The sequence below is a fragment of the Leptosomus discolor genome, chromosome Z, assembly GCF_034619465.1.
Source record: "Leptosomus discolor isolate bLepDis1 chromosome Z, bLepDis1.hap2, whole genome shotgun sequence".
Classification (NCBI taxonomy): Eukaryota; Metazoa; Chordata; class Aves; order Leptosomiformes; family Leptosomidae; genus Leptosomus; species Leptosomus discolor.
Window position 1 is genome coordinate 73,710,089 of NC_141419.1, and position 13,326 is coordinate 73,723,414.

Sequence of the window (13,326 nt, forward strand, 5' to 3'; positions counted from 1 at the left end):
TAAGAAGATACCCTGCAGTAAACAGAGTTTGAAAAAGCAGCGAACAGAAGAGATTAAATCAGCACATAATGCAGAAGATGATTAAAAACACAAGAGAAAGGGAAGGAAGCAACAAAGCCAGCATAACCCTACCTTTTCCAAAATGCAGGTACGTCAATAGCATATACATAACAAATATCCTCTCATTAAAGACAGAGAAACTATGAGCCAAACCACTGATTCAAGAGTCAGGATGCAAAAAGACAATTACTGAACTTTACGAAGTATTTGTGAAACAGGAGGAACACTATACATAAAATCAGATATAAAACAATCGAGGGAAATAAGAACAGGAAAGTAGTTCTACTTCATGTGACTTAAGGGAGGATTCGGCAGATCACTGAAAGTGAACCCTGACGGGTATAAACACAATGCAAAAAATTACTTCACAGCCGTTCAAAGGAAGGGGGTGTTTTCATCCAAATTAACTGAGATCAGCCAGGTTAGAACATACGAATACATACGAGCAGCAGTGCCAAGATATATCTCACAAGGGGACTTTACAAAGGCAAGTTTTCTCACACTAATGAGCTGTGGCCAGCCCGAACATGTCCAGTGTTACATAGGATTGTCCTGCAACATTTTGCTGAAAAGGAGGTAAGACAGTTGACTGGCTTTTAGGTTCGTTCTTACTGTATTCTGGCAAGTGCTCAGAAACAAGAAATTCCCTTGTTTTAACAGAATTTTTAAGGTATGGATTGAACAGTGCTTTTTCACTGAAATCTTCCAGCTTTAAAACATCTTCATGATCCTTTTCTTCATTTTTCATTGAAGTCTGTGGAGATTCACATAAATCACCTTCCTGCATTTCTATGGGTTGGATTTCCTTCACTGGTATGAGAGCTGAATGCAGGTGACTTCTGATATCTTGCTCAGTAATTATATAAGGCATGGATGCTGAAAAACATTTAGCAACTTCATTTTCTTCATTATACAGTATCTTTTTATCTCCATTAATCACGCCTTTTGTATTAGTATCAGTACATTCGGAAACACGGCTTTCAGAATTCATTAGTAGTGGTCCTTCCTGACTTTCTTCAGGAAAACAATGTTCCAAAACACTTATGTCTTCAAAGTCTATGGTTTTAGCCTCCAATGTCGCTCCCTTCAAAAATGAGTTATTCTGTCAGTACAAAGAGATAAATTGGGAAGTTAGACAGGGATAGATAATGTATTAGTTTATTGTTTTGATATATAAAACACTGCCATTTGAGCTCTGTTTGACTCCAAATTTTACAAGTGCCTTAATAAAGAGTTCATGTGCATTTCATCTGGGATGCAGTTATATGTGAATGAGTACTAAAAAGTACAATGTTATTCTGTCCATTTGTTAAACACTTCCATATTAGGTTTTCTGTGCTTAATAAAATAAGGAGTTTCAAAGAAGGCTTGGAATCAGGCTCAGACAGTTTTGATCTTTTCCACTCTAACCAGCCATTTTTGAGACAAAATCCCATTCTCCACAGATTATATTTTCTATGTAAATGGGATCAACTCCAAAGGCCCTTTTCAGTGGTGTCCAGTGACAGGACAAGGGGCAATGAACACAAACTGGAGGAACATGAGGAAAAGCTTCTTTACTCTGAGGGTGACAGAACACTGGAACAGGCTGCCCAGGCAGGATCTGGAGTCTCCTTCTCTGGGGATATTCAAAATCCGCCTGGATGCATTCCTGTGTGACCTGCTGTAAGTGGTCCTGCTTTAGCGGGGGGGTGGGGGTGGACTAGATGACCTCCAGAGATCCTTTCCAATGTTCTGTGATTCTGTGAATATACTTTATAAAGATGCATCCTTTCTATTAGTTTAAAATACAGTGAAGAGCATTTTACTGCACTTAAACACAAGAATAAAACTCAACAGTCATAAAACAACTGTTTCTTTCCATTTGATCCCTTCTTTAATACATAAAATAGCAATTATTACCATAGATGCATCAAGAGGCCATTCCACTGCAATACTCTCTGCAGGATTGGGTATATCAGGCCAGCACACCTTTTTAAACCTATCATTGAGAAAGGAATTTTAGTCAAATGATGAAATAAATAATTTTTAAAAATAAAATGAACAAATCTCCAGAAAGCCCATCTACTGCTAAAATGTCAAACTTTCACAAAGGAAGTCTTTCCTATATTAACGTAATCTTTTTCATTAGAATTGTTATCCGTCACATTAATTTTTATTACAAAAGATCTCCATAAGTAAAAATCTTGGGTTACAGAGACATGGCAGAAGAATTACTAATGCACAAAAGCAATTTCTTTTTACTTATATACCGAATCAAATAATAGCATGCCAAAATAAAGCTGTATACAAAACCTGTTGTGATCATGTTTCAGGGTGGTTCTTCAGTGGAAAGCCACCTCAGATAAACTTTGCTTTAGAAAAATATCCCTAGCACTACACCACACTACAACTATGCTGAGTTCTTGTGTTAACAGCAAAGAGATGACGCTGACACTGTAGCTTGTAAACTAAACGAATCACTCATTGATACGAGGTATGTATGTAAGTGAATGAAAACAGGGCCATAGCTTGACTTTTCACTTTGCAATTTGATCTACATAAGAATATAAACACTCAACTACATCTTATTCTCCAGAATCAAAACTTAATTTCTTACTATTGTAAAGATTCAGAATACACAACACAGATGAAGCTGTAAAAGAGCTGAAAGTTATACTTACTACTTCAGCTGTACTTACTACCTGATAGTTTGCATGACAATGACCTTGGCTCTAGTAGCTTAGAACACCCCAAAATATTTAAGATTTTTAATCTTATTAAGCTTCAGCCAAACAATCCAGTCCTTTTTATGCTAAAGAAAAGTACATTTTATGATCTTAAAAAATCCTCACAGTATCTTTGGGATGTTAGAGCATCCCCGTGCTCTGAGGAAGCAATTTAAAATCTGGCAGGGGACATCTGTGGCAGCAGATAAAAGGATTGTGAATCATGTATAGATATGGACTAAGCATCCAAATACTTTCGCAGGATGTAATTTCTAGTTTCTTCATGACTTCTTTATAGCTCAAGAGAAGTGTCACAAACTAACAAGGTAGCTAAGATAAGCAATAGGGGTTATGTGAAATGTGTTCTAGTGGTGCACTAGCAAATATTTTAAGAGTGCCTGGGAAACTTTATTTTTGGTGTTAAAAACTTTTCAGTAACTAACTTTAAGTATGCTCCTCCCACTTGACTGACCATGGAACTGCAAATGGCATGTAGCATTTCCCAGAAACTGATACAGGTGGTATGTGAATCTGTTTCTCCTATTTCTTTTGTTCTGATTGAGTGCACCTTCTAAAATTAATATATTATTTGGAACCTAACAAAAGCATTTATAAGATATATAAAAATCTGCCTTTTACAAGTTAAAATTAACTGATTGCATTCAGTTTTAGAAAGCAGAAAATGTACTCACGTGTGTTTTTTCAAAATGCATGTTATCCAGAGGCCTAACAGAAACAACATGCTTAATCCAATGGGTAAAGCAATGAAAATAACATCTTCTTTATCTTTAGAGAGGGGAAAAAAAAAAACAAAACCACAGATGTTTATGATTTCTTCATGTATTCTCTTAAGACAGCAAATTTTCAACCTCCAAATCACCTAAATAGCACAATTCTAAAGAGCTCTGTCAAAACTAGCCAAAATTACTCAGAATACTGTATTGTACAAAGTGTCAAAAGATGAGTATTTTGAATTCAACAAGTCACAGTTACTGACCCAGAAAAGCAGCTCATTACAAGACTTCTCAAGTTATCTCAGGAACAGAGTATTCCATTTTAAAATTTTCCTTATTTAATAGAATCACACAATAATGCAGATTGGAGGGAACATCTGTAGGTCACCTCATCCAACTTTGAAATGAGAATCAGGTTGCTTAGGGCCATACCAAGCCAACCTTTGAAAGTCACCTAGGATGAAGAGTCTATAACCTCTCTGGGCACCTGTTGGTTTAGAGTTACCTAAGACTGCCATATAGTGCCACTTCTACCTGTTACTACAAAGTAAATAGTAAATTCAATGCAGGACATAGGTTTTAAATACACAAAAAAGACAGTTACTCTAGGTGAAACACTGCACAGATTTCTGAGCTAGCTTCCAAGTACCTACCAGAGGTCGGTATTGACAGCAGTAGAGACCAGACCTCAGCATAGCCTAACTTACTTTGCATTTGACTAGCAAACTAGCAGATAAATTTACAAGCGAAAAATAAAGTAGCTTTCAGTCCCATGACAAGTTTAAGGGTAGCTCATGCACTTTTTTATATTTCGGTTTGGCCACCACTATCACAATTTATCTATGTATTTAAAACATGCTTCCAGAAGCAGGAAAGAAGTATCTGAACTTCGACCTGCAGCCATCACACCAACCTCCTTGGTAAAATCTGGCTAAAACAAATAATAAGCAATAGGAAAAGATATTTACACATACACACTGGCCACAGCCTGTACACTCATTTATTAGTTAAGCTTATACAGCAGAAGAGATGCGATGCAATGCAATGCATGGCTATTCTAAATCTAGTATCTCAGACAGAAATGTCTGCTTTTTAATAACCTGTTAGGCACCCCATCCCATAACTGACAGCATACGAACTGTTGCTCCCACAAACGTCCATAGTATTCCACACATTTATTGACAGCAAAACAGAGATTTTGGGTTTTGACCCCTAATCTTGAGGGTTTAATCTGTGACATGTAACTCTTCCTTGTTTTGTTTAACACTAATTTAGAAAAAATATAAGAAATTAACAAATGTCTGAACAAAAATGCCCTATATTACTTACTCCTAAACCTGTTTTCAGAATAGTAATAACTAACTTGGAATATTACTTACTGAATTTCAAAGTCTTGAACGTTTTTGGCTCTCCACTGGTCCCACCAGCTTCATTGCTTGCCATGACATAGACAGTATATTGTGTATTAGCCTGTAAGTACTTCAGTCTGTATTGCAGAACATCAGAGTTCACAGTTTCATCTTTTTAGGAGAAGATTTATGTCAATAACACACAAAACAGTGTACAATTATTTAGCATCTTTTGCAATGATAGATCATGAAGGATTTTAAAGATAACTTGAAATACAAAGCGACCTTATCAGTCCTTTGAGAGAGAAAAGTTTAAGACTAAAAAATAAACCTTTTTTTTTTTTTTTTAAATAAACACTTTTTTTTTTTTGCTAATATTAAAGATAGGCAAATTATGATTTCCTGTAGTTTATTCTATCATTGAAAACAGTGATTTGAGAACTTTATTTCCTGGAACCTAAGCTCCGAAATCAAGAACTTAAAATAATGTCTGCAGCTCATGAAATTTACTATTTTAATACAAGTACTATTCAATATATTCATCAATGACCTGGATGAGGGGACAGAATGCACTGTCAGCAAGTTTGCTGATGACACAAAACTGGGAGGAGTGGCTGACACACCAGAAGGCTGTGCTGCCATTCAGCGAGACCTGGACAGGCTGGAGAGCTGGGCGGGGAGAAACTTAATGAAATACAACAAGGGCACGTGTAGAGTCTTGTTTCTGGGAAAGAACAACCCCATGTACCAGTATAGGTTGGGGACTGAGCTGTTAGAGAGCAGCATAGGGGAAAGGGACCTGGGGGTCCTGGTGGACAGCGGGGTGGTCATGAGCCAGCAAGGTGCCCTTGTGGCCAAGAAGGCCAACGGCCTCCTGGGGGGTATTAGAAGGGGTGTGGTCAGGAGGTCGAGAGAGGTTCTCCTCCCCCTCTGCTCTGCCCTGGTAAGACCCCATTGGGAATAGTGTGTCCAGTTCCGGGCCCCTCAGTTCAAGAAGGACAGGGAACTGCCTGAAAGAGTCCAGCGCAGAGCCACAGAGATGGTTAAGGGGGTGGAACATCTCCCTTGTGATGAAAGGCTGAGGGAGCTGGGACTCTTCACCTTGGGGAAGAGGAGACTGAGGGGTGACCTCATTAATGTTTATCAATACGTAAAGGGCGAGTGTCAGGAGGATGGAGGTGGGCTCTTCTCGGTGACGGCCAATGACAGGACAAGGGGCAACGGGTGCAAGCTGGAGCACAGGAGGTTCCACATTAACATAAGGAAAACCTTCTTCACTGTGAGGGTGACAGAGCACTGGAACAGGCTGCCCAGAGAGGTTGTGGAGTCTCCTTCTCTGGAGACATTCAAAACCCGCCTGGATGCGTTCCTGTGTGACCTGCTCTAGGCGGTCCTGCTCTGGCAGGGGGGTTGGACTAGATGATCTTTCGAGGTCCCTTCCAATCCCTAACATTCTGTGATTCTCTGTTAACTATATTTCTTGTACATGCAGTTAGACACCGATCATCCAAAAGGATGTAATCCATCAACGCTGGGATATCGCCCCAATAAAGTCAGAGGAAAGACAAAATCAACAGGAGTTTTCTTCCAGGTTTCAAAATGCTTTTCTGAATAGAACTCAGCATTTCCAATACCTTCTCCATTACCGTAATCAGTGTGATGTGCTTCGCTTTTAAATTTTTTTAAGCAGCGCATAGAATGTATCATAACATTCTATGTCTACAAACAGTGTTAAAAGCAAGCTCATATCATGAAATTAAAGTCACTAAAATGGTTTCTAGTGCATAAAGTCAAATCCAACTCATGCTGTCATTCAGTTCAGTCAAAAAACACTCAGGAAATAGATATGCTACAATATGCCCTGAGATTAAACAGTTTCTCTTAAATCAAGGAGTGGAAAGTGAAGTTCTCCAGTTAAAGGCCATCAGTGAAGCCACCTTGGCACAAACTACACGTTCTATTCTTCTAAAAAAGATACGACATCAGAGAATCCTCAAAAAAAAAAAAAAAAATCAGTACAGTTGGCTTTTGCCATTTAAATTTAACTCCCTTGACTTGCTATTTAAAACTAATTTCCCAAAGAAACTTATCTGAACCCCTAAAATGGGCACAGTCTGCTTTACATTAGAAGTAATATGGAGACATGGCTCCATAAAATCAGGCTGCATGTCTTGAGGATGGCCCCACACAAAGGAGTCAGCATTAAATTAACTCAGAAACCAATATGGCAGAAAAACTGCATGTAGAGGACTGAATCTGACAGAAATAATCAGCTTCCTCTTTCTAATTTAAAAATTACCAAGAATGCTCTTGCCCTGGCCACAAACTGGATAACCAGAAGCTACTGAAGACATCAGAAGATTTCCAAGTTTGAGATTTTTTTAACAAAACATTATGTTTGGTGTCTGCTAATAGTGATGTCTAAAACAAAGGCGGAAAAAGAACCATTTCTGAAGCACTGAATGATCCAACAGCATTCTTCATAAACTGTACAGGAACAACAAATTTAGGTCACCAAAACACTTCTCATAAAAGACGCTGCTGAGATTTAGGCTAGAGAAGTTCTGAACGTATGGACACTACTCCTGAGATAGGAGATTAAGAATACGCTCAAAAAGATATGCTATCAGCTTCCAGAGGAGAAAAGCAATCCCAAGCACAGAAAATTAAGCACGTTTGAAGAAATTAATCTGAAACTGACTGTAAAAACATTTTTACCAGAAAATTTCCACCATATTGTTCCAGAAGCTGAGGGCTTGGGAAAGGCACCCTTCCAAGGGCATGCATGGAACCTGTAAATTCACTGAACCCTCACAAGGCTCAAATTCAGGAATTTGCACAGGATCTATGACTCTCCAGTGTATTTTAGCTCCACTTCAGCTCCTCTACTTCTATCATGACTTTTTCCATTGGCTTCAGAGGCGTGTCACAATAGAAGAAAGATTTGAAGATAGAGGGAGACTAGTACATATGTAAAAGGGGAAAACAGCAAGTATCTGATATATAATACCCTCTAATTTGGCATAATCCTGCAAATTCTATTTTTTTTACTGTTAATGGAGAACAATCCACAAAAAGGCTCTCATATATGAGTTTCCATCCTGGTCTGGAAAGGGAAAAGGAGTGATAGTGCTGCTATAAACTGACTGAATTTATCACCTGGAGATCCATCAGATTTGCATCTGACAAGCAGAAAGGATAATGTGGTCAATAGTCATGGCTGTACTACCATGGGTAGTACAATCCAATAGTAAAAAAGATTGAGAGCAAGCCGTGCTGTACAAAGGAAGTTCCAAACTAAGAAAGTGAGCAAGAATACACATGTAGTATTAAAGCAGGGACCACTCACTAGACTACCCCATAATTTCAATTAAACCTAAAAAATTTTTCAATCTTTATGTAAGCCACATTTTAGTACCAGTATTTTCAGACATATTTATAATGAAGTGTGCTAGTAACTATGAAAATAACTATCTTCAGACAGCAGATTGTCATAACCCTGTTGAAAACACTGATGTTTAATGTACACTTACTCAATTCTTTTCCATCTTCAGGTTTATAAAATATAGTATAGTTACGGATAAATCCATTTCTTTTATCCTTTGGAATCTCCTTCCATTTTATTGTAACTTCATTTTTCCCCGGAATGCCTGTGTCAGCCACAGGTCCTTCTGATGGCTCTACACAGAAGCATTATAAATTAGAAAAAGTAGCAAAATACTCTAAGTACTGCAACATTATCCATCTGTGTTACTTCACACATACCAGTAACACTAGGGGTAACTACAAGTAAATATGTCTTCTTAGTGCTCTGATATAGCCCTTAACTTTTCCCACCCTCTTTAATGCGTGATTTCTTCTGGTAATACTTCCCCTCATCTACTCTGACGTTTGCATAGTTCTCAGTGTTACTGCATCCGAATACCTCAAGATCATTAACAATGTCAGAGAGAGATCAAGAGCTAAAAACTTCCTTTGGCACTTACAAGGTAACTCAGGTGCAAAGTCTCTGTGTATGCAGGATGTCTCTGGCTCAGCTGAGATTCAACTGGAGTGTCCAGCACCTCCAGTCTTTGCCCATTACATCAGACAAAGTCTTTCTACTTATACAATACAACCTCATGTGCATTGTTCGTTACTTTGAAGCAAGAATTCTCTGTGCTTCAGTTTTAAAGCAAGTATCTTCCTTCCCATTCCCTGACAACCCCTGACAAGCTTCTCTCACAGCTCCCTATAAACAGCAAAGCACTCAAAACAAAGGTCTATTTGTGCTACTAAGAATTACTCAAACATTCAATACTCCATTACCACCTCCTAGTAATTAATGCTGTTTAGTAGTGCATTGTACTATGTGTGTAGGCACAGTTACATAGACCTATATACACACACAGACACAAAACCTGGTAATTTTGAGATTTCAGGTGAAAATACCCTAAACTACATTCTTAGAGCTGGCTGTATATTGAAATTCACATTAAACTGAATTCACATTAAACTTCTACAAATAAAGAAAACCTCCTCCCCTGCCACCCCAAAACACTATTTCATCCACAGTTTCTATCCAATCGCAAACATCATGGCTTCTTACCATTTTTGATGTGCAGGACTGCAAGTATTTTGTTACATTATAAAATTTAACAAAAAGGAAGCTTTTCAAACTATCCATTTTATTCTGTGAGTAGACTTTCTTCATATATTAGGACTGATAAATGCAGTCAAGCATTAAAATCAAACCTAATTATATATCTAATTGAGCAGTAACATTTAAGAGATTGCCAGTTTAAAAAACTGTTTAATGTTTGTAGCTATACTCTTTTCAAGTGCTTTGTCTACAGTACATAAACTTTACAACGAGTGAGTGGATTCAAGCAGCAATGTACCTGTATCACAAGAATAAATCTTCTTTACGGAACAGTTCAGTAGCTGATCTATGAACAGAAATCAGGCAGCGCGAATCCTGAGTTTTTTTCAGCATCTGCATCTCTCCTTCAGTAATGCCAGTAATGGATTGCTCAAAGGTAATAAACCCTGAGCGACAGACTACATCACGCTTTTCACAACATTATTAGTTTAAAATACTTACTTTTTTGTTGAACATAAGTTTGTATGGAATATGGGGCTGCTACTTTATTTCCATAGAGAGGATACACCGAGATGTTATAGCATATAAATGGTTTAAAGTTTTCTGTAAAGGAAAAAAAAGGAATATCTACATACGATTCTCTATGTGAGATTAATACAGTGAAAGTAGAATAAATCACAGTGCAGCTCTAAATATACTGTTACAGACCTCTATTTTCTTCAACTTTTTAGTAAGCATGATACATTGATTGCCTAAAACGTTCATTACTGTCCTTAATGCAACGAATTTTATTCAGTAGTGTTCATAAGAGCACTTGGTTTCCAACTCATTTTTCACTAGAAATACTTTGAATGGGTAATTATACTTCAGCCTTAGACAGCTTCTCTATATGAAGCCACTTATTCATCTCGTAACAGCTCCAGATTCTGGAGGAAGCTTTTTATTTTCAAATAACCAGTATGAAATGAGACTTCCAGAAATATTTTTAATTTCACAGGTTTACTGCTCTGCAGAAGAGAGTTTTTGTCTCATGCATCAAAGACCTTAAAAGGCACAACGAGGCCCAGCTTTTAACTCTGCACTGATGTTCCAGTTATAGCAACTGCAGATCTGCTTCTAACCAGCCTGACTCAAAAGTACAATTGTACAAGTGAAATCTCTGCAGTAGAATTTTATATGTTTCAAGACATAGTTCAAGCTTCAGGAGATGAAGTTTTGAACTCTGAACAATCCAGCAGCCAAGTAAACAATGAGGTGCGCCCCCCACTTACAAGCAACTCTCACCAACGCTAAGAGGACACACCTGTGGCTTTACAACCCATGGAATGAAACCAGTGTAAAGAAAACGTTTCCTAGACCATTCCTCCTCAAGCTATTCAGCAAGAATAATGGCTATTATTAATGGCCCCGCACTGTATCAGCTCTCTGTTTCTTTTTCAGTCCCTTATACCTATTGCAATCCAGCAAAAGTTATGATGGCCCACATGTCACCCTTAATTCCACAAAAGAATGTCAGAATCAGGCCTAAATTACAGTATGTCTGAATTTGCCTTGACATCTCTAATGTGACTTGTGCTTAGGGTAAACAAAGACCTATTACTACTGCTGAGGAGGAAAGTTGTTCCTGTTATATATTGAGAACAGCTATAAATAGCATTTATTCCTCACAGTACATTGCTGAAATAGTGCAATTTTCAGCATAAGACTCAAGACTCACCCATCTCAGTTCGATGTGTAATAAACTGCTCTTGAATTTTACTTCAAGCAGATTTTTATTTGATTTGTTTTACTGTAGCACAGAAACAATATTTAAGCCACTGTTGTCCGAGTCAGTAAGAAAAACATGGGAAAGCTAGCTATATTGATCATTAATAAACCAAGTGTTCCTTTTCACTTTAGAAAATGCAGGGTACTTGTTTTCTGAAAACTCTGAAAATTCTTTTTCCTTGACATAGGATGCAGAAAGATCCTTATATGAACAAGAACCACTTTCAAATCTGATAAATTTAGTTTCACTAATGGAGAACAAAAGAAGTAATAATCCAAAATTCACTTATCACATATATTACATATATGATACTAAACATTGTCACCATTATTCCTGTGTTTGTAAAAAAAAAAATCCAAATGTATAAATAAAATCAGATACATTTCATTAGCTAAAGGTAATGTGCATGGGATATTTACATTCTTATCAACATTCACAGTTTTGCCTTTGCACATATCTCGAGCTCTGCACATTGTTTGGTTTTTCACTAAAAATACATACACATAGCCAAAATATTACTACTTAAGAGAGATTATCTGTTAAAAAAAAATCAGCCTCTAAAACAAAAAAAAAGTGAGCACATCCTCGCTTATTTGTCAGTGCATCATAAGGCCACTCAAATCTCTCACAAACTCCTTACGTCACAGTACAAATGTGATTATGTGATACTTCATGCACCAGATTGACCAATCACTTCACTTGCTTATTTTAAAGTTGAATTCTCCCTCAAATCCTCTTTCAGGTCTCTTGCTCTCTTTCTAACACACATGAAGGCACATGATCTTTTCCCATCTTCAAATTCATTTTTTTGGTTCTAGATTTCTCTGCTAAAATAGTGTACATCTGTTATAGGCCTCCTACTGGAAGATTCATGGCATAAGATCAAGCCACAGTTCTTAAACATGAAATCTGTCGCCTAATCTTATATGGGAGCAAACACCATCTTGCATGTTGCATGAGAATTTGAGAGTGTTAAAATTGCTATTAAATTACATGCAAAAATACTGCTATTTTTTTTAAATGGCCTGAGGAAAGCTGGATCAGTTCATCCTTGTTTGTTCTTTCTGGTCTACCTATAAATAAATATACATGAATACATATATATCTGTATATTGTTACAGCTGTAACTGATAAATGAACATACTTTTGTTAGTTTTCCAGTTTGTAGAATTTGATACATATTGCCATGATCTACCAAAAGGATCTGTTTCCAATTCCTTATACCACTCCACTACATACTCGGTTACTTCTGATTCGGAGGCTATCCATTCCACAAACACTTCTTCATTTGTTGTAAAGGTCCTCACTGTTTCAATAACCTGAGAAGCTAAAAATTTAACAGAAAACATCAGCAATTCTATCGTCATACAAACTACAGCAAGAAAGCAATTCAATTATAGCAAGCTGAGATTGCTTCTTTAGAAGAGTATAGGACTTAGTCAAAGTTAAAAAAAAAAGTTACTTTACACCCACGTTCACATCGTTCACATGCATGTACTCAAAACACTTTAAAGTGAAGCATATAAGAATTGTTACAATGAAAAGGGGAGGGGAGGGAATTGAGGAGATTATAATCAAGGAGATTTACACATATAAAATCAAAGACCAGTCTCTTTTAGGATCTGAATTTTACAGTTTGTAAAATTTTACAAACCAATTCACTACAAATTTTGCAGGTAGTGAAGATTAGCAAGTTTTGATTGAGAGAACAAAAGCAATAGGAAAACGGTAAATCAAGTCAGCAAGGTCATGACTGATAGTGAAGCGAAAGTGAACCAACAACCTGCAGAACAGAGGTAATGAAAGTCTGAGTGAAAACCCAACCTGGCAATGCAGGAAGAAAAAAGACCTGGCAAAGCTGAAGGAAAAAAACCATGTCACAGCATGGAAAAAATCAGAAAAACACTTATTGTGGGATACAAAAGTGGATAGAGAGGTAGTCAGCAGCCTCCGGGACAAGATGACTAACATCTACAGAATTTGACTGAGAAATTCCAGGGGAACATTTGGATTTGTTTCATGAACAATTGATGCAGGAGAAGTGATTCAAGTGTGTCAAATGCAACCTCTCTTCTGGATCATGGGTAGGCAGCAGGATGTTGCAATGCAAGACTCACAGAAATAG

The 13,326-nt window shown here is 37.3% G+C and overlaps 1 protein-coding gene across 1 annotated transcript in view; it reads right to left on the reverse strand.

The window, feature by feature from the left end:
* Positions 1-562: 562 nt before the first annotated feature.
* Positions 563-13,326, reverse strand: part of LOC104341715 (uncharacterized) — a 73,472-nt gene continuing 60,708 nt past the window's right edge. Inside the window, exons 23-29 of the mRNA XM_086480120.1 lie at positions 12,346-12,528; positions 9,935-10,036; positions 8,385-8,531; positions 4,882-5,022; positions 3,461-3,554; positions 1,963-2,041; positions 563-1,162 (exon numbers count right to left, since the gene is read on the reverse strand). Coding sequence (XP_086336246.1) covers positions 563-1,162; positions 1,963-2,041; positions 3,461-3,554; positions 4,882-5,022; positions 8,385-8,531; positions 9,935-10,036; positions 12,346-12,528 — 1,346 coding nt within the window. The remainder of the gene's footprint in view (positions 1,163-1,962; positions 2,042-3,460; positions 3,555-4,881; positions 5,023-8,384; positions 8,532-9,934; positions 10,037-12,345; positions 12,529-13,326) is intronic.